The sequence below is a fragment of the Monocercomonoides exilis genome, assembly GCF_001643675.1.
Source record: "Monocercomonoides exilis strain PA203 chromosome Unknown scaffold12-1864167, whole genome shotgun sequence".
NCBI lineage: Eukaryota > Preaxostyla > Oxymonadida > Polymastigidae > Monocercomonoides > Monocercomonoides exilis.
Genome location: NW_027150557.1, coordinates 53,362 through 76,259, shown reverse-complemented (window position 1 = coordinate 76,259; position 22,898 = coordinate 53,362). Strand labels below are relative to the sequence as shown.

Below are 22,898 nucleotides of genomic sequence, written 5' to 3'. Positions count from 1 at the left end.
GAAAGAATTATTCCTCGGAAAGCTGCAATTGTTGTTTTTGAAGCATTCAAAGGAAAGTAAACTTTATTTAAATAGCAACGATTTACAGATTCAAAAAGTGTCAATACGAGGAGCAGAATCTTGCTCAACCGAATTTTCATGCAACTTCTTGATGTGTGCATTTATAACGCTGATTTATGAAGTTATTCTATTTTTCACATATTTCAAAGTTATGAACAAAAAGATTTACTGGAAATATCAATACCAGAAGAGATAGAATTAAGCGATAAGCACAAAGATCCTCAGTTACTTGTTGCAACCATTGAATTCTTTGGAAATATTCATGGACTTCAGCGTGGCATATTTTGTTCATCATTTCCAACGGAATATTCCCTTAATCATCGTGATAATCCTTATCCATTATTTTATACGACTCAGTGCTGCCCTTATTATTGTCGTTCAATTTTTCCATGTTTTGATTGTCTTTCGGTGAAAATACCTTTGAGACTTCATCTTGAAATACCCACGACATTTCACACATTTATTTCAAATATGCCATGGGACTATATTGAATGTTTCAGGCATGCAATGACAAGTGACAACGCTGTTGAAGCTTTTTCTACATCTTTTGACCTCACGATTATCAAATCTGTTAATGATGATAAATACCAGAGTATTCCTGATATTAGCATGGAAGAAACATTGGTGAAAAAAACAGATCTTCAAGACATTTTGAATACAACGCATAGCAATGCCAATTGCAGTCACATTCAAATATCTAACATTGGCACTGATTATTTAGAAACGAGCATTGGCAGACGACCAAAATGGGTTAAGCCAATACCAATTCCACTTGGATGGCAGATACAGAATATCACTTACCCCCAAATACAATTTTCTTCAGCATCATTAACTGAATATTATCTTCCTACTGCAAGAATTACATTTTTTCCGACGCCTCCAATAGCAACTTATCTTTTTCACTTTTTGGTATCTTCTGCGCCATTCAGCGTCTCTTCTTTAACAATTCCGAGATACCCCTCAAAGCAACTTACCAAATTTCCACGTATTATTTCGCCAACACCGCTGGATCAATATAATGATACAGATCTGGAAGAAACTTCACTTGAGGCACCACTTCTTGAAAGGAAACTGCGGCCAAACCCTTTTTTTCCAATTCCTCAATTCTCCTTTCCTCCTCCTTTTGCACAAGAATCATATTTCGAAAAAAGCTCTTCTGCAGATGGCATTTCATCAGCATCAGATTCTTCGCCTTCATCAAGCAATTCATCTGATTCATCGAGTGATTCATTACGATTGTCTTCAACAAATTCATACTCTTCTAATTATTCTTCATCCATTTTATGTCGTGTTATATCGCCTTTGGCTCCATCGGTTCATCTTCTCCATTTGCAATCGCTTCTTTTTCTTCTCGCTCGCTGGCTGTCTAATTTTCAGACTTTCTTCTCCCTTCCTTACTCTCTTCCTGCGATGACTTTTCTCGCGCTGCCTGAAAGCAATTTTGGAGGAATGGAAAATTGGGGTTGTGTCGTGTTTCCACTTTCGTGTGTGGCGCTTCCTCTCACAAAAGCAGAATATTGGACGTCGAATTTCCTCTCTGCGATTGCTACCCACGAGCTCTTTCACTCATTCATCGGCAATCTCGTCACTGCGTCGAGACTTGGATGTGTGTGGCTGAACGAAGGAGTGACGAAACTGATTGAGCGAATTACTATTTCGTTGGATCTGAGAAGAAAGGAAAAGACTGACGGAAGCGTGGATGAGTGGCTTATGAAGCATGGACATAAAGAATTAATTGCTAAAACGAAGGAGAGATGTATTGCTGGAAAAGATTCTGAATCATGTTTGAGTGATAAACCGGATGTTCGCAAAAGAATTGACAGAAACATTCAGGATAGACATGTAGTGGGAGGAGGAGAGCATCATTGCTGGATGTGGATAAGTGACTTACGGAGAAGAGGGCTTTTTTCTTGGGCAGAAGAAGAAGAATTCTTGTGGAAGGGCGCCAATCGGTCGGAGTGCTTGATGGCAAAGAGAAAGCTTTTTCTTGAAAAGGAAATGAGAATGAAGAAAGGCAAACATGGGGAATACAGCCAACTGGAAAGTGATGCGATGTCATTTGAATCTGAGGAGAGACGTTCAATATTTGATACAAAAAATGAATGGTGCGGACAGATCATCGAAAGAGACTTTGTGGAAGAGGTTGAATGGCAGCACAAAGATGGATCGTTCAACGCAAATGCTGCCAAAGGTCATCGCATCCTTTTGGATTTGCAGCAAAAATCCAAAACTCAAAACGAGAAGCAGACTAAAGTAATTGGTGAAACTTCTGTTTCAGCAAATGAATCGGATGCAACAAATGGAATGTACCTTCAGAATGAGCAAAGTGAAGATTGTAATGCGAGTTCACTTTCATTTGTTCCTTTCTCATCGTTTCCCTCAAACGGTGTACGTATTTACTCTCCATTGAATTACCCAACAACTTCCACTGTTATGGAAGGCATTTGGAGCTTATTGGGACAAAGGGGAATGACCAAATATCTCCGATCTCTTCCTCGGTCACATATTTTTGGGTATATGAACCAATCAACAATTGCTAAAGCTGCTGATTCTGTGCATGCGACATTAGTTTCACAGTATTTATTGAAAAGAAATAAGAAAGAACAATCTCTGCAATCATCATGGCAGTCAAGAGAACCTTCCTCTTCTTCTGTTGCAACCCAGTCATCCAGTTGCTTTGTAAAACCTTCACAATTTCTGCTATCGTCAACAACACATGACTCGCATCCTCTCCTGTTTGTTGATGACATCACAAATGAGTTCTCTATGATTCCTCTGACATTTGTTTCTGTTATTATGGATGAATCATTTTCCTCGTCTCTCTTTTCTTCTTCGCTTTCCTCGCTTTCTTCATCATCTTCATCATCTTTCCAGCTTTCAAATTCTTCTCCATCTGAATTCAAAACCAATTCGGATTTGCAATTAAATTGGCCATTTTCGACTGTGAAGCAAGCCCGTTCGTTTGTCGAACTACATCAAGAAAGTTGGATGTCTTTCGATACTCTTCATATTCCTGACTACTTTGCAAAAAGTTCAGAGCTGCCTGATGATTCCTCTTTCTCTGCACTTCCTCATTCGCTTAAGAAGTCCATCTCTTTATTGTTTCTCTGCGAGACGCTGCATTCTGCATTGAAAAGTCTTCCTGATCAGAACTTCAAATCTGCGAATATTTACAGCAACTTGAAGATTCTTATTTCGATGGTTTGTGATTTTGGATACCAGCTGTTTGTTGCGCATTGCAACAGTGAAAAAAACATTGAGCATTCATCTGATTATCCGTGTTCTATCAATCAGCTGCTGCAACTGATTCTCGAAGCGATGGATATTGCAGACAAAAACAGCGATGCAGATTTTGATCCTTTTTCAATTGCAATTTTGAATCAAGTTGGATCTGTTCATTACAGAGCAAGTCTCCATAACATTGTCATCAACAAAACAGCAGCTCAATCTCGTTCTGAAAGCAGTTTAACGCTGTTGAATGTGTGCAGCTGGATGCCTTTGCCCCAAAAAGCTCTGCTTGTTTCTGCGCTTTTGTTGCATTCATTTGGCCTCATTGTTCAGATGGCATATCCATTTGAAGGCATTACTTGCAGTGCAGAAACAACTCGTCAGACAAATCAGTTTTCAACTTCTTCTTCAGCAACAGCAGCCTTTTCGTTCAGAGTTTCTAAACCTCTTGAAAGCAAAAACATTCCTATGTTCTCTCTCATTAAGTTTACACAAACAAAACAGAAAGTTAAAACGTTCACTTCGATGACACAGCCATTTTGCATTCCAATTCGAATGAAAATGCGTTGGGAGGAATACGAATCGGTCGATTTGAATGAAAGTTCTGATGCTCAGAATGAAAGAATGGTTGGATCGACTGAAAATGAATTAGACAAATACAACTGTGGGGCACCTCAATATTCGTACGAAAGGACGCAGCAGGCAAAGCAGAAATTAGCGAATTGTTTCACTGGAATTGTTGACTGTTCATTCTGTATTGATAGCTTAGAGTGCTTTCTTTTCATGGCGCCTCCTCCAAAGCATTTAGCAGGAAAAGAAAACCCGTTCCATTCTTTGCCTTTTGTTGTTGCTGCATCTTCGTGGATTTCTCTGATTGATTATCTCGTCAAATGGCACTCAGATCCTCTTCTTTCTCCTTCTCCTCCTGCTTTTGAATATCAAAATCCCAGATCGTCAATAACTGCTTGTGGCAGTTTTATTTCTTCACCGTTTCTTTCCGAATCATTTCCTGTTCCATGTCTTCAATCAACATCCTCTTCATCTGCATTTCCACTTCCACGTGTTGTCACTCAGTTTGCTTATAAAGAAAAAGTGCCGATGAGCTCATCGTATTCATTTTCAACCTCTTTCTCTTCTTCAGCTGTGGCTCGTCCGTATTCCTTTTTGGTGGTCAATCCTGCTCTGCAAATGCCTGTCACTGTGCTTCTGCGAACGCATCATCTTTTGGGTGCAGCTGTCCTCGAAGCGATTGATGCGCTGCTGATGGAGGAGATGCTGCTGCGGTCGTGGATTCAGATCCAGCAGAACAGAATGATGGCAAGAATCACACAAAAGCCAAAAGGCAGCAAAGCCGAAGAGAATCCAGCAAAATTGTTTGTTCCGCTGCCAAAATGGGAGAGTCGAGTGAAGTGTTCGTTGGATGCAGCTGCAGCGCCTCTCTTCGGATGGCACGGATTATCGTCTTCGCAAAATGACCCAGTCGAGTTTTCGTTTGATGCTCTTTATTCTTTCCGCCCATCGCTTTCTCTCCTCGAGTTCTTCTGCTTTCTGAACAACGAGTGCATGGCTGCAAATTCACAAAATGTGAGAGACAGCCCAAGTGACAAAATTAACAAAGGCGATTTGCTAAGAATCTTCAAGCAGAGGCAATATGCCTTGACAGAAATCACCAAAAACCTAACTGTTATTTTTGAGCTGGCAAAAGAGCACAGAAAAAATGAGCATCTGTTTGCTGGTTGGATGGGAAAGGATGTCTGTGAAGTGTTCTTTGAGGGAATAAATTGGATACAAGTGTTTGAAGATCAGCCAGAACAGAGCATTGAATGTTTGGATTGCAAAGAAAAAGAGAAAGAAGAAGAATTTGAATTGAATTCCAATTTGATTCCTTCTATTTTTTCAGCAGCTTCGCCTTTCATTCAGCTTTCGCCTTTACTCGCCAGGTTTGTGAACCTCCTTGCTGATGTCAGATTTTTGCCTCCTTCTGCAGCATATCCCGAAAGGAACGATCTGAAGGACTCGATTAAAGAGATGTTTGTGAGCGTCACATCGTGTCTGGGTTGTGATTGCGGAGAAAGAACAATTCCAATACCAATCGCAAAGGACAATGAAATTGCAGCAACAAATGCATCAACTGCTCAAAATAAAGAAGTCAATCAACCTTCAACCTGTTCTCCTTCTTCCACCTCAAATCATTTGTCATCCCAGCCGAATGTGAAAGATGCTCCAGATGAGTTTACTCAGCAATCGAATTTTCCTCCAAATTCATCTTCAAAATTAATACTAAAAGAACACTCTCAGAAAGAAAAGAAAGGAGAGAATGAAAAAATAGAAGAAGATAAGAAATCTTATTCATCATCATCTTCTACTTCTTCTTCTTCTTCAAATGTGGTGTTGACTGTTGCACAGACTTCCCCCAATCAGCAAAGAGCTTATCTTGTTCCGTTGTGGATTGAGACTCACAAAAATGAAGATGGCAAATTGGACGAAGACGACGAAAAGGTCATGCATTTTCTCTCTTTGCTTCTGAATTATGGATTTGATGAAATAAACGAGTTCTCAGAATTACCATCATCTTCATCTTCATCGTCATCGTCATCTTCTTCAGAATCAAAAATGCATAAAGATTCTTCTTATTCTTCGTATGACATACCAACTCTAACATCTCGGCAATCACATAAACTGGCTTTGTTTTTAGTATCCAACGATAAAACCATCTGCGATCAACTCAATTATTTTGTGCCTTTTCCTCCTCTTCTTGGAAAATTCACTAAACATTTGTCTTCTTCGACTTCTGATCCTTCATCTTCATCTGCATCAGCATCGCTTCCACAGCCGCTTTCCTTATTTACCCCTGAAATAAGCAATCCACTTTTTGCCTTTCTTCTCTCACTTCTTCACACCCATCATCATCAGTCAGCCATCAACTTCTATTCTGATCTGTTTGAAACGTCTCAGTCTCTTCTCTTCCTCTTTGAATATTCGCTCTCCTGTCTCATTTTCAGACAATTCGACGAATCGTTCAACGGATTCGCTCCTCTGTTTCTTCGCAATCAGAAGCTTTTGCCTATCATTTCTCCACTTCTGCTTTGTGTTAATAACAAAAAGTTGAGTGTATCTCACACTTCTTTCCTATCTCCTTCTTTGTCGGATGCTCAAACAGCTCTTCTGCCTCAGTCAAAAGAGAATGCAATTTCTCAATTTTCTTCTAATTTCCTTCCAATTGTGCTTTCGTATTCTCATCCAGCACTTGCAGAAGCTTTGATAAACTGCGTGTTTTCTACGCTTTCCATCTCTCAGCAAAATCGTATTTCTCTTTTGCTCCCTGTTTCGCATAATTATCTGCCAAAATGTGTTGGCAAGTTAAATTTGCCGAAGTGTCTAATGGATTTAATGGCAGACATCAAGTTACAATCACATGTGTATTCTCAGTCATCGTCCGTCACAGCTGTTGATGTCTTCCATCAAAAATTTGGAGCGAGCGGTTGTGCAATTCGTTCTGCGTTGCTTGTTCTCTATCGATATGCTTGCAGAGAAAGAGAGCTAACACCACTTTGCTTTGATTCTATTCTCTCGTTAATCAAAAGAATATCGAAGCCACCTCCCCCAGACACGGCTTCTTTGTCCTACTCCATTGTTTCCTCCCCATTGTCTGCTTCGTTTATTCAACTTTTGATTCAAACATTAGCAAATTGGTTCGTTGATGTTACACCATTTTTTGAATCCAACTACGAAATAATGTTTGGGTTGCTGAAGCATTCACCTTTTGCGCAAGAACAATTTTTGAAAACGGTGAACAATTGCAAAAAATCGACACGTACTAATCCAATTTTATCTATAATAAATGATCCATCAATTGGCTGCTCATTAAAAGAAAATCAAAGATGTGGATGGATCATTGAGATTTTCACAGAGTTTTTGAAAAATAATAATTAACTATTATTTTTGTATTTACTATTTTCACTTTATTTTTTTTATTGTATCATTGCATTTCAATTCTTAATTTGAAATTATCTATGTATATTTAAAAAAAAAGTTTGATCAACTTACCACAAGTATACTTTCTTCACCCTTTATAGAACGCATGCAGCCAACACCAATAGATTTTCCGTCTCTATATCATCTTTTAAAGTGCGACAAGCGTTCTCTCGCAGAGGACATCATTGAAAAGTGTTTTCAGTATCGTCTCCAAGAGTTTCCTCGGGAACAAATTCGCGCTTACAAAGAGACACTCAAACTAACTGAAGATGCTGTTTCCTCTGTGTGCTGCGCGAAATAAATTTTAATTATCTTTATTAAATTAATTATTAATATTTGTCAAATTTCTAAATGTTGAAAATTTGATATTCTTTTTTAATTAAAAATTTATTTGTTTTGAAATTTTAAGCTTTTATCCGCAATAACTTCCTTGATAAGAATGGTGTTGTTTTATCAGCTATCTACAGTTGAATCTATTGCTGGACTTTTCCCAACGGAATTTCATCCACAACTTCGAACTCTTCTCTCAACAATTCTTTCATTGAATTACACTGAATGGAGCGAAGCAACCCTTAGCAATCAACTCTCACTTCCTCGCTTTCAAAGCCTTGATTGGAAGTTCGTTTTCTTATTATTTTCAAAATTGTTTTCATTGTGATTATGCTATTGTCGTTATTTGTTTTTATAGTATTCATCTAAAAGCAAGCCACACCGGAACCACATCAGTCACAGCTCCAACCGCTATGGTTAAAATACAAGTTGAAAAAATGGAAGATCCTTCTTCTTCTGATTTTGTGGAATTTGAGATGGGACGAGAGACTCTTCAAGCTATGTTGGAAGGTTTGGGGAAAATACGTGATCAACTTCAATCTGTTGCAAATGCGGAGTAGTGTTGAGTACATTTGACTGTTTTTTTTTACAATTATTTTGGATCATTTCAATTTTCTACGCTGCATTTTAGAGAGCTTTTTCTTTTCTTAACTTTATTTCTACGTTATGAACATATATTGAATTATTACATAAAAGAAAAATCTACAAATTTTGTAAAAAGAAAAACAAAAATTTAATATGAGATAAAACACTAAACTTACAATCCACAAATTAAAAAATTAATCAAAATTTAAAACTAATTCAATATCGGGCTGGTCGTTCCAACTTTTCTTCTTGTCCTTCTTTTTCTTTTTCTTTTTCGGAACATGGCGAACTTCTTCAGCTGGCTTCTGGGCAGATTTAGAGGCAGAGTATTGTGTCGATGGATTGTTTAATATTGACGTGTGCTGATCGACTGATACAGAAGACTCAAAGAATGAAGGTGATTCGGTAAACTCCGTTTCTGTGCTCTCAGTATAATTATCATATTTTCTGGAAGGCTGTGCCATCCTTCTCTTTCTCTGCTGCTCTGCTTCTGTTATCGCTCTGATTTTCTCCTTCTTTCTCTGTTCTGCTGCCCGTGCTTCTCGAAGAAGTTCGTTTAAGAATGTTTTGTATCCAATGCACAGTGGTGCTTCGAGGATTACATGCTCGTCTGGGGCATAGAAAGCACAAGTGGCAACGATAAATGCCTGAGCACACGAAACTAATGCGGCAGGGAAACGAGGTCTGCCAGAAATCTGGCATAATGGCGTGGGAACGGCGCTTAAGCAGGACACGGAATCGTCAACATCTGGTTTAGAGTTCATAAACGATGGCATTTCAGCAGTGCAGATGAAGCAGCATAGATGAACAAGACCAAGTGCAAATAATCCAACTAGTCCGTTGGCAGCAAGAAGTGTTTCTGATCGCGGTGGTCTGTTCTCTGCTCTGAATGCATCTCTTGTTGCTGGGCGCGATTTGAGGATTCCTGCACGGCGAAGATCGGCAGTGTAATTAATGGAATGCACAGAAGAAATAGCAGGTGGCTTTGGTGAAAGCACTTCCTGAGCAAACAGCACCAGCAGATTAGAAAAGTAAAACAAAATGTTCATTCCGAGTGTCATCACTCTGTCGATCAGGTTGGCAACCGTTGGAGTCACAAGACTGAGCGGACAGTCTGTCAAAGCATTCAGCAAAGGTATCAGCATTGAAGTGGAAAAGAAGAGGATGAAATCAACGTCTTCTTTGAGTACTTGATGCATCATCAGTGGGAGTGCCCTGTATGTGTGGTACATCCCTTCTAATGTCCATAGCACTGTAAGCAAAAGCACTTCTGCTGTGATGTGTTCCTGCACCCTTCCTTTCACATCAAGTTCCTCTTTAAATATGTCGCTTGCAAGTGTAGTTGTCATATTTTCATTTCGGAGCTTCGGTTCAGAGTAATCGAATTTGCTTGCATTCAGCCGAGCTTGCTGAATACGTGTGCGTCCGAGTGTGATATGGCATGTTGGAAGGTTTGTGATCACATCGTGCATCGGGCACAGCCTGCAAAGTGTGCTTGCATCGAGTCTGAATGAGTGGCTGATGTAGCAAAGAAGAACACCACGGAACTGGCACTTCATTTGGTGGTCGATTGGCAGCAGATGTGCGCCATCTGGCATCCACCGTGAAATTGACAGCGTGTTGCTGAGAAGCTGCACAACCTCCTTCGCAACGAGAGGCTCACTCAAAGAAAGACGCTTCGGACGCCCGGAGTTTGTGGTCGATTTGACGCAATGATTGACGTATATTGTTGAGCAGCGGTGGATGGTGAAGAGCGAGGCAATCACTTGAGACACACGGCGGACGATGGTACTGTCTGCTTTGGGATGCATGCTGTTCCGTGTTGGGAGTCCATCAATTGTCACATCCTCGGTGAAGCTGAAGCGAGGTATTCCCTTTTCAAAGTGAGAGCAACGCGCTGTTGCCTCAAAATAGCATGGCTTTGTGAGTGAATCGAGAGCATTTTGAGGAAGCCCAGCGAAAGAAATGAGTTGAGACAAAGTTGTGAAAGGAGGTGGAAATGATGGTTGCGTAGCATCTGTGGCTTTTGCTGGTCTTTTAAGAGGAGAGTAAATGTATGTGCTTGCAAGTGAGCTGAATGTGGTGATGGCATAATTCTCGAAACATTCTTCGTGTTGCATGATAAATGTGGCAAAGGATAGAATCGTCTTATGTAATGCAATTGGTATGTAATTCTCTTTCTGTACCCAAAACAATGCATTTTTCTGTGCGCAAAGGAGATTGGCAAGACGAATAGCAAACAAGAGGAGAGGCAGGACCACATCTCGGAGTAGAATAAAGCTTGTGCAAACAGAAACTGCTCTCACCACATCCATCGGTCCTCGCGGCTCGTTTGCTTTCAGCTTTTCAGGTGGTTTCAGAATTGGTTTCTGGGCGTTTGTTGGTGAATAAGAGACTGTTCTTTCAGAAGGAGTGCACAGAGCAACCACAACATCGAGTGCATTTTCTGTCAGATGCGTAAGTGGAGTCAGCCCAGCCAAAAGACTCTTAACCAGCACTGAAAGCTCCAATGAATCAAATTGATTGAAAACAGTGGTGCGTGTTGCAGGTATTTTGTCGTCAAACAGCTCGATAGGACCTGGATGCCTCTGATAAGCATCAAATATTTCAGTTAACTTGACTGCAGTGAGCTCAGCTGTCTCAATGAACACCTTCAGGAAAGTAGTTGAACTTAGCAGAGAAATGACATATGTTGGATCACCGATGTCAACTTCAGAAGAATCTGGATGTTCAGCTAGCGAATGAGACAGCGAAGGAAACAGCGCATCGCAAGTACGACTCAAAGCAACATATGATTGGAGTAGTCCATGAATCACTTCGAAGTTGTTGCGTGGGGCGACTGTTGTTGAGGAAGAAGTAGAAGCAGAGGAAGACGCACTGGGTGGAAGAGTGTTGCTGCTCAGTGATCGAAGGTTGAACGGGAGTGTTGAAAGGAGAAGTGTCGGGTAAGTCATCGATGCTTGACAGCGGATCAGAGAGAAGTGTGAGCTGAGTGCCAAAGATGTGAAGGCAGAGCGATATCCGCAGTTTGGTGCAATCAGAGCAAGATAAGAAAGCTGCTGCGAAACTGGGATTGAAAGGGGAAGTGACTCACCCTCAAAAATGGAGGATGGAGATGGATCGAGTTCTGGTGGAGGTTTTGGAAGAAGAGATTTGTGGAAGTGGGAGTAAAGAGTGGAGAATGAGAAGCTGGACAAAGAGAGATTGAAAGAGGATTGAGAAAGTGGACTGTTGACTCCGAAAAGAGAGAACGTGGCCAAAAGATCGATTGGGCCAAGTGAGCCTGTTGAAAGTGCAGCTGATGGCAGAAGAATCTTTGGTGAAGAAAGTGCCATTTGTGAGAAATGTGTCAGCACTCGAACAATCTCCAACTGTGATGCCAAATCGAGCTGAATGGCGGGAAGCTCGGGCTTTTGGTGGATAAGGCGCCCAACATTTCCTTCATCCAGTGAGTCAGTGCCGATACCGTCAGAGAATGTCATTCGAACATCAGATTTTGGTTTAAGTTTCTTTTGATTTTGAATCTGCTGGACAAACGAAGCAAGAACAACACTGCTGAGAAGAATGGCTGTTCTCAACTCGTCCTGTGCTGTTTTTGTGAGTGTGAGCAGACGAGTCAGAGGAAGACGAAGTGCTGGTCTGCTGTCTTCAGATCCTGTGTCTGCATCCAAATACGAAGAGACTGACAAGAACTCATAAGACGACATGGATGGCTTCATCGGAGCAGCAACATCAATTGGGCACCCAGTCAGGAAGGAAAGCACACAACTTGCCAAAACTGTTAGTCCGTTCTGCTCTTTGACAAGTTTGTGAGGATTGAAAAAGGTTGATCTCGTAACAAGATCATCCACAATTTCTGTGCTTGATTGAGTTGATTGTTCTGTCGATGAGTCTGAACTGGATGTTGAGTCGTCCTGTTGCTTTGAGCTCTGGCTGCTAGCTGGCTGTGATCGCGAGTGAGAAAAGATCTCATTTGAAGAGCGGCCTCTTGTTTGCTTGATGTGAGAAGGCAACGGAGGTGCAGCTGACAAATACGGTGCAAGTGCCACAATTGTGCGGAATATCGTAACAAAAACGGGAAGATGTGGCGTCAGAAAAGTGCGAAGCTCTTTCTTCGTTCGCTTCATTCTTCGGATCCACTGGTTGAATGGAGTTGATGGCGCATCTCTGCGGAGAGGTGTGTTGTCTGTGCAAAAGGCAGCCAGCGAAAGAAGAGCAAGACTTCGCACCAACCGAAAGAGAAGAGCACACAGCGACGAACAAAGAGAGACAGAAAGGCAGGCAGATGTGTCTCCCGCAAGATGAGGATCACCTGCAACAACAAGATCTCCAAATAGCTGCTGTGCCAGCGATGTCATTGCGTGCCATTTGAATTCTCCTGCAAAAATGGACAGGTCGAAGTTGGACGGAACGTGGAATGCAGGTGCAATGAGCAAGTCAAAAATGTGCTCGGCTGTGGCACCGAACGAGAATGCGCCCGAAAGAAGAAAAGTCGAGGCGACAGAGGCAGCAGCCATGAAGCGAGGTAATGAAGCAGTCTGTGCAAAAGATGGAATCTGATGGAGATGAGAAGGCGTAACTTCGCAATTACCAGCATCAGCTGCCTTTGTGCTTAGGATGTTTGACAAATTTAGCTGCTTCCACAAGCATTCAGCTGTTGTGCGCACAGAAAGAGTCAGCTGCACCTCTGCACGCGTGATGATCCAAGTGTCACTGTCAAAATCATCGTCCTGGTCGTCGTCGTCTTGCATTCGCTGCTGCATTCCCCATTCATCCTCATCGTCAGACAGACGCGAGGGCTGTGGAATAAATGTTGTTCCAGGGGCAGATGGTTCTCCAAAGGAAAGTGCAATAATCTGAGTCAGAAAAGAGATGCAGTTCAATGCACTTTCCTGTAGTCGCTCGCTGTGCAGAGAAAGAGTGTGGATAGGACGGAGTGAAGGAGATAGCCTGGTTGATTGGGTTAGTCCTGTGTATGGTGCAGTTGTTGCTATTTGAGACAGCAACGAGACGATGGAGAGGAACTGCTGGTGGAGAAATGCCAAAAACGATCGGCAGACTTCTTCTCGCATCAGTCGCATTGAACGGGCATAGCCAAAGAACGGCAGAAGGGTTGGGTGTATTGTCGATGCAGGTGGTTGTGTCTCGCTAGGGATCGAGTAAAGCAGAAGAATAAGTACTCCGCTCAGCTCTTTCAGTGCGGAAATGCGTCTCTGGATCGAAAAGCAGAAAGTATTGAATGAATGGGCTCGAATGTCTTCGTCGTCGGGACTTGCAAACAATGTTTCCAGCACAACCAGACGCTGAAGATCGGTTGAGAAGTCGATTGTTGCCTGAGAGGCAGAAGGGGCAAGAATCGAAGAAGGCGCAGACATCCTCAGCGAGTCTGAGGATGAAGGCGTTCTGAGTAGCCAGGGTGACTGATATGCTGTCATAAAGCCAGATGGATTGAGCTTCATCAGCTGACTGCCCACTCCTTCGTGTGAAATCCCTTTCGCTTTCTCAGAATATTCTGCTTTTTCATTTTTCTTCTTCTTTTTCTTTTTCTTTTCCTGCACAGATGGAACTTCTTGTTGTCTTCCTTTTTGTTTTCTTCCCTGCAACATGGCATTTTCTCTACCGAAATTGCTGAGTCCTTCTCCATCATCATCTACAGAATCTTCGTCGTCAAAGTTTTGATCTCCCAAAATTCCCTCATTTTCGTCTTCTTCTTCTTCTTCTCTTCTTCTTCGTGACACAAAATCGTCTTCTTCTTCATCTTCTTCGTTGTTTTCTTCTTCTTCCATCTGATTTCCAGCCAATCTCTTTTCTTTCAATCGTAAAGGCTTCCCCAAATCATCTTCGTCCTCGTCATACAAAAGTGGAGTTTCGTCTTCTCCCAAACTGCCCATCAGCCCTCTTCCTCCTCCTTGTCCTCCTCCTCCTCCTTCTCCTCCTCCAAATGCCATTGACACAGACACTGTCATTCCCTCGTCGCTGTAGTCTGTCATTTCACTCAGCAGACCCATCTCCACCTCTTCGCCTTCCCTTTCACCAAACTTCTTCTTTTCCTTTCCTCCAGCACTTTCTCCCTCTTTTCCTGCTGCTGTCTGGTCCATCCTTCTTGCTTGTGTCAGATCTTTGCTGCTGTCTATCCATTCTCCGTGCGTTGTGCTGGATGATGAAGAGGAAGATGCTGCACTGCCACTCACAACATACGGATGGCGTGTGAGTGGCAGAGGAATTGACTCTGATGATTGCTGTGTGGACGTCTGTGCTTCTGCTGCGGTGCCTGTTGTTGCTGTTCTTGTTGTCGTGCTTGCAACAGAAGTGGAATTCGATGCAATTGCCACTTCTGATGGATGTGTGGGAGAACGAAGAATGCTGAGAAGGAGCTCAAATAGAGCAATCGGCTGGTAGCACTCTAAAAAGGCAATGGAACGTGAAATAAGAGCAGAAAGGAGGACAGTTGTGTCTGTCTCCTCTTCTGCCTCCTCTTCCACATCCAACTGCTTCAGACACTCCCTCAAAAGCGACAGAACAAGAGAGATTGGCGGAGTGAGATGGGTCGCTGGGAAAGAAGGGCGCGAGATGCCTCGTTCAGTCAGCATGCGCTCAATTTCAATGTTTGCCTCATTGTCCTCTTCGTTGTCTGTTGGAAAGAGTGTTCCGAGCAGATAAGCCAGCGATACTTGCTTGAGATAGGCACTTCCGCAGTAGAACCATCTTCTGATGAAAGGAAGGCAGGAGAACGAGAGGTTGGATGTAGGTGCAGTCAACAGGAGAACAAGAGCCATCTGATTGCGAACAGAAGAAAGAGAAGAAGATGGGTAAGTCGAGAGTGAATAGAGGACATTGAATGCAGCAATGGTGCAAGTTGGGACGATTGAGTGGAGCGGAGACGGGAGAACAGACATAAGTGTAGTGCTGGCTGGGAGGTTGGAGGTGTACAGAATGCGGGCAAAGAGAGAGACAGCAGCTTGTGCACATTGCAGACAGAGAGTGACCACGTGCGAGACAAGCGAGATGGCTAAAGGATAGTCGTGTGTGGGTGTTGTGAGGAGAGAGGCAAGCGAAGACAGCATCGTCGTGATGGTTGTGGCCAGTGCATAGACAGGTGTGGTTGTGGGGTCAGAGAAGGAAAGGGAAGGCGAAGGAGATGGAGGAGGAGAGGAGGAGGAAGATGAATGAGATGATTGCTGCTGGAATGAATAGCTTGTAGCACTGATGGCAGAAGACAAGATCTGCACAAGTGCTCTTAATGCGCAGATGTGGATGGTTCGCATTGGATGGGCAGATAATTTGAGGAGAACAGAAATAAAAGCAGTCAGAAATGTCTTATCTTGCGAGGCAGAAAAGAGAGTGGGATGAAGAAATGAATAGGAAATAAACTGAGTAATTGTGTAAACAACGCCATCGACTCTGAAAAGAGGATGGAGAAACTGAACAATCCGAGGAGTGAGGAGATTGAAAAGCGAAGTGACTAAGCCTTGTTGAATGGCAATGATGGACGAGTCAGAAGTTGCTCCACTTCCACTTGAGCCATCGCGTGAAGAGTGTCTCGAAAGGCGTTTGTCTTTCTCTTTGTAGCCAGAAACTCTGTTTGGATCGTTTGCAGGCTCAGGGGAGACGCCAATCAGCCCATTTGGAGGGAACATGGCTAACATGCAGATGACACGAGAGGAGCAGAAGCGAAGGAGGCTGTTTGGATCGAGTGAATAGTCATCGACAACAGTGACTGTTGCAGCAAATGCTGAGAGATGTGCACGCGACTGGTCTTTTGCTCCTTCAGTGGGTGATGTGGCTGATGTCGGCGCCTGTCCAGGTTGGGCAGATGCATTAGATAGACGTTGGATGAGTGTCATCAAAGGAATAATGTTTGTGTCTGGCTGTTGTGTTGCACACACACATGTTCCTGTGCCAATCGCTGCGTGTCTCGCAATCGAAGTCAGCCGAGCTGTCCAGCTGGATCCTTTCGCATTTGCCCTTTCTGTTTCAACAGACGCACCTGTCATCACAGCCATCGCTGTCTCCAGCGCTGAAAGTGGCTTTGGCCCTGAGCTTCCTCTTCCAGGTGTCTTTGGGCTGTCTTCAAAGAGCTTTCCTTTTTCGCTTGCTGCTTTGCTTTCGAGTGCTTTGCTTTGCCGTTCGCTTTCTGCGATCACTTCGACCAAAAGTGCAGAAGTGAGGAGAATGTTGGAGCGGAGTGCAAGTGAATGAGAAGGAAGCTTCGACTGCAGAATCGATGGAGTCAATGGAGAAGAAGAGAGGAAGGTGTCCACAGTGGATGAGATGTGTGTCATGCAAGACGACAGAAAGACAGAAGACGCAATGGTTAGCTGGCACACGCTGCTGAATCGCTGCGAAAATGGCTGCAGGAACAGCCCTCCGATGGCTGGATACAACGGAGCAGGGCCAGCAATTGAGAGGAGATTGCTGTCAAATGACGGGTTGTGTGAAAAGGAGAGGCATCGATCAGAATCGACAGCTGTATCGTCTGCTTTGATTGTGTCAGCGTTGGCGCAAACTGAGCGGAGTGGGCGAGCAGAAAAGGTGTCAAACGAGGCAGCCCAGTTGGAAGGCAAGAGAAGCAGAAAGGGATTGTCGTGGATGGAATTCGAGTCATACGGCGACAGCACCACAGACGAGCCTATCAGAGAAGAAGAGGTCGAAGTGATGGCAGGTGCAACAGGCGTCGAGGAAGATGGGGTGAGAGAGACAAATGCAGAGGAAGATGAGGAAGATACGTTTGAGCCAGGAAGTGTGAATGGATTAGGATCGGTGGATGAGGATGATGTCACATGTGCCACTGAGTCGAGGGCGTGGCGAGTGATGTCGTGTGTCGGGATGTGTGCCTGTGTCACAAATGAGCTGAAGAACAGAGCATGGTCGAGATCAGACGCAGTGGGAAACTCACAGCCTGCTCTGAACTGCAGCGCTGCCAGCGGTGGTTGTTGCGTCTCGATGGAACCAGCGCCGTTCAGTTCGATGTCATTTTCGCGTGTTTTGCGGGAGAGTGAGACAGACGATGCCAACATCACATCCAGCGGATTGTTCGCTTTGTGTGCAGCTGATGGCGATGGAGATTGAGAAGGTGAAGGAGAGTCTCTTCCGCTGCTTCCTCCGCCTGATGCATCTTCTTTGCTGCCTTTCTTTCCGGCAGAAGGAGAAGACATGCCAAGTGTGGAGGCAATGTTCTGCTCCACATGCGACGGCTGTGGAGGAGCTTTTGAGAGGAACGGAACGAACGAGCGAGGAAGAGGTGCTCTGTGGAGTGGATAGATTGTTGGAGTGGCCTCTCTGAAGGAAGACGGGAGGGTGTGGATGAGGTCGAAGGAGGTGGAGAGGATAACGTTGTTTGAAGGGAGAGATGCAGACACGGTGGATGATGAGACAGTGCCAGGGACAGACAACGCACTTCCAGACGAAGGAGAGCGCAGGACAGCGTCTTCAATGGGGGACGAAGGGGAGCCAGCGAGATAAGAAAACATGCCGATGTCGTTCTGGGAGAGAAGAGCATGAGAAAGGGACGAGTGGACAAGTGAGGGCACGCTCATTTCAGCTGCAAGTGCCAGCAGATCAGGAGAAGTGAAGCGCAATGCTACGAGCGAAGGAGAGTGGGACACAGCAAACAGAGTTCGCTCCAGGAAGAGGAAAGAGAGAGGGACTGAAGAAGAGGAGGAGCTCATCAGCGTGGCTGAGGTGAGGGTGCTGTGATATTGTGAGGCGAATCTGTTGTTGAGTGTCAGTGCAATCGACAGGCAGTCGAGGAGAAGAGAGGAAAGAGTCGAGATGAGCGAGAAGGCAGGCGACTCCCACGTGAAGAGCGGTCTGATTGGATAGTCGTCAACAACAGCTTTGGCCTCTCCGAAGATGTCAGTCGGTGACTGTGCTTTGCTGGCAGCCTCAAAATTGCGCATTTCTTGAAAAGTGTTGTTGGCAGTGTCGATGGAAGGGAGGGTGCACAGAAAGTGCACTCCAACAGACGACAGGGCAGATGATAGGGCGCTGAGTGCATAGAATCGCTGAGAGAGGAAGTGGTGCAGGACAAACGGGGAAGACGGGATGGCTGCTGAATACGAGTCTGGGAAGAGTGGTGTAAAGGAAGGTGGGTCAGATGCTGATGCAACACGTGCAGCAGAGGCATCGCCTTGAGAGGCACCTGACACGAATCTCCCACTTTGATTTATTCTGTCTGCTCCAAATGCACCTTGTTTGGCAGCAGGTGCACAGGGATGTGCAGAGAAAGCAGGTTGTTCATTGGCTGATGACTGGTCATCGCTGTCTGTCCTCTTTGCAGCGAGTGTCTTTGGCTTTGAAGGAAGCGGCGGAATGGCAATGTCTCTCTTTAGGAAGGATGAGAACACAAGAAGAGGATTCAGAGCGCCTTCCTCAGACAAGTCCACAATCCATGCTGGGAGCGCCTCAAAGAACTCGGGCATTTCTCCTCCGCAGCACAAAAGATGGCTCTTCGTCTGCTGCTCATCTGCACACCTCTTCTTCGCCTTTCCTCCAGAAATGCTCCCAGAAACAGACGAAAATGATGCCTTCGACTTGTCTTCGCTCATTTCCATCAGCTCGTTCGCATCGTCGATTCCGTTTCCTTCCTCAAAATACCACTTGTTGCTCCTCTTTCGCACCATCTCCTCGTCTGCTGGGTCGACAATGTCTGCATGCGGTGCCTCGTGTCTCCATCTGCGCTGCACCACAAACATCGACGCAATCCCTTCTGCCGGCAGCACCATCGCTGCTCCTCTCTCGTCTTCGCTGTCTGCTTCGCCTGGCTCACTCAGATCGTCGCTGAAGGTGTCGCTGTCGACGCTGTCGTCTCCTCCTTCTCTCACTCTGTCAAACATGCTGAAGTCTCTCTCAGGCCCTCCTCCTTTCCCTGCCAGCTTCTGCACTTTTCTGTCCTGTCGCCTCTTCTTCCGCTTCTCGTCGCGTGTCAGCTTCATCTCTCCCTGAAAGAGCAGTCCGTATTTGTCTGTCTGCGGCTCGTCTCCTTCTCTCCCTTTCTTTCTGCGCTCCTTCTGCTTTGCGAGGCTGTCGTCTTCGCTCCAGTTGATCACTCCCAATGCTCTGTGCGATGTGAGCAGGGCAGCCGCCAACCGCCATCCGCCTTCGACGGCAGACGGACACGGAATCTGCAGCAGAAAAGTGGAAAGGGCACAAAGCGAGCGATACAGAGAGATTGGAATGAAAGAGCAGATCGGCTGGCGGATGGAGCTGGGCGAGCAGAGAGGCGCACAGAAACGCGAGGCAGACGTGGCTGAGCGCATTGTGGAGGCTAATGGAGTGGCTGGGCAGAGTGTGGCTGTGGGAGAAGAGAGAGAAGAGAAGGGGCGAGTGTTCTGGGAAAGGTAGCTGTACAGCGAGCGCACAGGAAGCGAGGAAATGATCTTGTTGAATTGCACAGCTGTCAAAAACCCCAAATTTTCTGTCAGAACCATCATCTTCCTTTCTTTCCTCTTTCCGTCGCTGTCCACCTTCAACCACACGACCTTTCTTGGGCGTTGCAGCTGTGTTGTGGCAGTCAGCGGCTCAGGTGGAGCATCTGAAGTGAGCACGAAGGCGAGGGCTGTTGTGAGTGGGCGCAGCATCGAGGCAGCCTGCAGCACCATCGAAATGAGCGAGCGAGACGGGGTGCTTTTGGCTGAAAGGGCGTTTGGGGCAAACGGGGTGGGTGTTGCAGATGGCATGTTTTGTGTGGGGTGGGATGACTTGAACTGGGCAGACGGGTTGAGAAGAGGCTTCGAAGTGGAGGCAGTTGTGGTTGTGCTGTCTGAGCGGGTGCTTGGACTGAGCGAGGGAGAGGCTGATGCCTGTCGCTGGTGAATTCGCAAAGGCTCACGCGATGTCGACGAGGCATTCGAAGGCGAAAGAGAAGGCGACGGCGAATGTGAGTTGGAAGGGGTGGGAGAGTGAGAGGGAGAAGGAGACTCCTCAGGAACCACTTTGACTCCAGCCAATCTTCTGATGGGGACTGCCATCGGAGGAAGAGAAGATTCAGACGAGCTGCGAGTCGATGGAGAAAGCGAAGAAGCTGTTTGAGACTCGCTTGCTGAGTGTCTGTTGAACGGTGTCTGTTGGGTGTGTCTTTTCTGAGGAAGGGCAAATGTGTTCTCGTCAGAGATAGTTCCCTTGGCAAGGCCGTCGACGAGGTAATGGAGAGAAGAGGCAGAAGTGAAGAGGAGGGAGGTGAGTGTGCGGACGACTGGTGTGGCTGAAGGGATGCAGCAGCAGAGTGTGCGGATGAAGGCAATGGCAAAGTGGGCAGTGCGGCTGAAGGGGTGGTCGGTGTATGAGGTGAGGGTGGCTGAGGTGAGCGGGGTGACTGCAGACGAGGGGCCTCTCTGCCGGGCAGTGGAAGACGAGGAAGGGGCAGTCAGCAGAAGAGACAGAGGATTCTGCTGTTGGAGTGTCTGGTGGAAGCACAGCACCGAAAAGACGACGCCTGTGATGCGCTGAATGGCACAGGATGCTTCGATGCGGATGGACGGGATGAGAGATGTCATCTGGCGGAGGTAGGCACGCAGCAGAAGCGGAGGCAGGGGGAGAAGAGGGAAGGGCGGGTCGAACAGAGAGAAGGGAAGTTCAACAGGGCGGATGTGGGGGTAGCTGAAGCTGCTGCTCTTCAGACTGAGAGACGACGGCTGATAAGGCGCTGCGTTGGGGTGTGTGGCTGAAGGTGGTTTTGTGCCTCGTTTGCGCCGCTTGTCCATCACGTTGATCAAGTCGAACACGTCCAGCCGGCGGAGAAAGGAGTCGAAGACAGCTGAGAGCACGCTGCTGTCGAAGGACTGGGGCAGAAGATGGAAGGCGAGTGCGAAGCAGTGCTGGGCAATGATCAGGTCGATGCTCTCTGCAGACGTCGCAGACACGTTTGCCCGGCTGCTCAGCGGAGACGAGGGTGTTTGTGTGTTTGTGGTGTGGGATGAGGCAGAAGAAGGAGAAGAAGACGAAGAAGACTGAGGAGTGAATGGTGTAGCGAGGGGGATGAAAGGGTTTGGTGGGGGTGTGTCATCTGCCAGTGTGTGGCAGGAAAGAGGCAGCGAAAGAAGAGAAGACGAAAGCGTAGTTTTGCGGTGCCAATACGAAGCGGTGCAAGAAATGGCTGCTCGGCTGGCGCCTCTTCGGTGGACTTCTTTGCTTTTGGGCATTTCGAAAGTGTCGAGAAAGCATGTGGCAGCCACTTGGCGTGCCCAGAATGTGTCTGTGGCTGTCTGCGGGAGAGCAGAAGAGGAGCCAGTCGGCAGGGCAGACATGATGGACGAGGAAGACGAAGGAGAAGAAGATGAGGAGCGGTTTGTGGAACAAAGTGCAGCAAGAGGAAACAGAACAACGAAGGAAAGCGCATCAATGATGCAGTCGATGTTAGCCAACAGAAATTGAGGCGGGCAAACAGACAGCAGAAGAGAGAGGGTGTATGCCTTCAGAAGACGAGATGTGTGCGATCCTTCATAATTTGTGGGGGAAAAGCAGATGTCAAATACAAAAATGACAGAATAAATGTTTATTTGAGTTTGGGAAAATCTCAAAAAGCGTGCAAAAAATGTTTCAGCAAAAAATATACAAAACATACAAAACATAAAAATTTTTAGCAAAGCCAAAATCTTTCTATTAAGTTTATAAAATTACCCAAAATGATTTGTTCATTTGACAGACCTTTCATCATTCCTTGGCAAAGATATCCAACATGCGAACGAAACGTGTCCTGAGGCGACTGTTCTGAAGAATCGCTGTCTTTTCTGGAAAAGAGCAAAGATGCAGATGGCGACTTTCCAACAATTTCAGGCAGACATTGGGGAGAAGGCAAAAGTGATTGAAGATTTCGATAAAGAGGAGTTGACCCGAATGGCTGTGGAGCAAAAAAAGGAAGCGAAAAATGACACGAAATAGCAAGAAATAGCCCCATTGATTGTGAAGCAACGACTTGAATGCGATATGGATAACTGTCGTCGTTCAGTGTCTTTTCAAGTATTCTTAAGCATCCTTTTGTCAGACTTGGATTGTTTACAGCAGCAAGTGGGAGCGAGAGAAGTGCATATGATAAGGATATTGAAGGTGCATTTTTATTTCCAAGTGGTGCTTGAACCATTTTTACCAAAGCATCCAAATTCTGAGGAGAAAGCTGAACAGGAGTTGATGTTGATAAAGCAGGATGAGCCGTTGTAGTTTCATCCATTGCTTCTGGACTGTTCAATGCAGCGTAAGAATGAAGCACTACTGTATGTGCATACAAGGCTTGATATTGGGCTTTGTGTATTGCAAGCTGAATAAAAGGCGGTGAGTATTTTTGCCATTTAGAGAAAAGAGTTAATGTTTCAGTTTGATGAATGGAAAATAAATGCTTCATGCGCATCATTGTTTTACCATAAGAATGAAGCATAGATATTTGTCGAGCATCTATTGAAAATCCAGAAAAATGCTGGATGAAATCACGTAGAAAATGTGAAATATTTGTTTTTTGTCGCAATGCAAGAAGTACACGACAAATAACTCGAGGAGCAGCAAGATAGCTAATTCCATATAATGGCTTTGTATTCATTGTTACAAAAAATTGCTCGAGACGATGACGATTAACGAGAAGAGGTGATGATCCTGAATCGACAAATGTGGAAAATGTTAGCAAAAGGAATCCATCTGAAATTATTGACACTTCATTTTTAGTTCCAGGCTTAATAGCTGGTGCAGTAAATTTCCTTTCTAGTCGAATAAGAGCATCTTGGAAATTCATTGAG

General features: G+C 45.2%; 2 protein-coding genes across 2 annotated transcripts; one reads left to right on the top strand and one right to left on the bottom strand.

The window, feature by feature from the left end:
• Positions 1-531: 531 nt before the first annotated feature.
• MONOS_6201 (putative COMM domain-containing protein 9) lies at positions 532-8,302 on the top strand (the record flags this gene model as incomplete). Its single annotated transcript, XM_067876416.1, has 4 exons — positions 532-7,025; positions 7,342-7,546; positions 7,673-7,881; positions 7,952-8,302. The coding sequence occupies 4 exons, from the start codon at positions 532-534 to the stop codon at positions 8,151-8,153; spliced, it is 7,110 nt and encodes a 2,369-aa protein (XP_067731029.1). The 3' UTR covers positions 8,154-8,302.
• MONOS_6202 (uncharacterized protein) lies at positions 8,259-22,894 on the bottom strand (the record flags this gene model as incomplete). Its single annotated transcript, XM_067876417.1, has 2 exons — positions 8,259-21,613; positions 21,823-22,894. 2 exons carry the CDS (start codon positions 22,892-22,894, stop codon positions 8,373-8,375), a joined length of 14,313 nt encoding a protein of 4,770 aa, XP_067731028.1. The 3' UTR covers positions 8,259-8,372.
• Between the last annotated feature and the right edge of the window lie 4 nt (positions 22,895-22,898).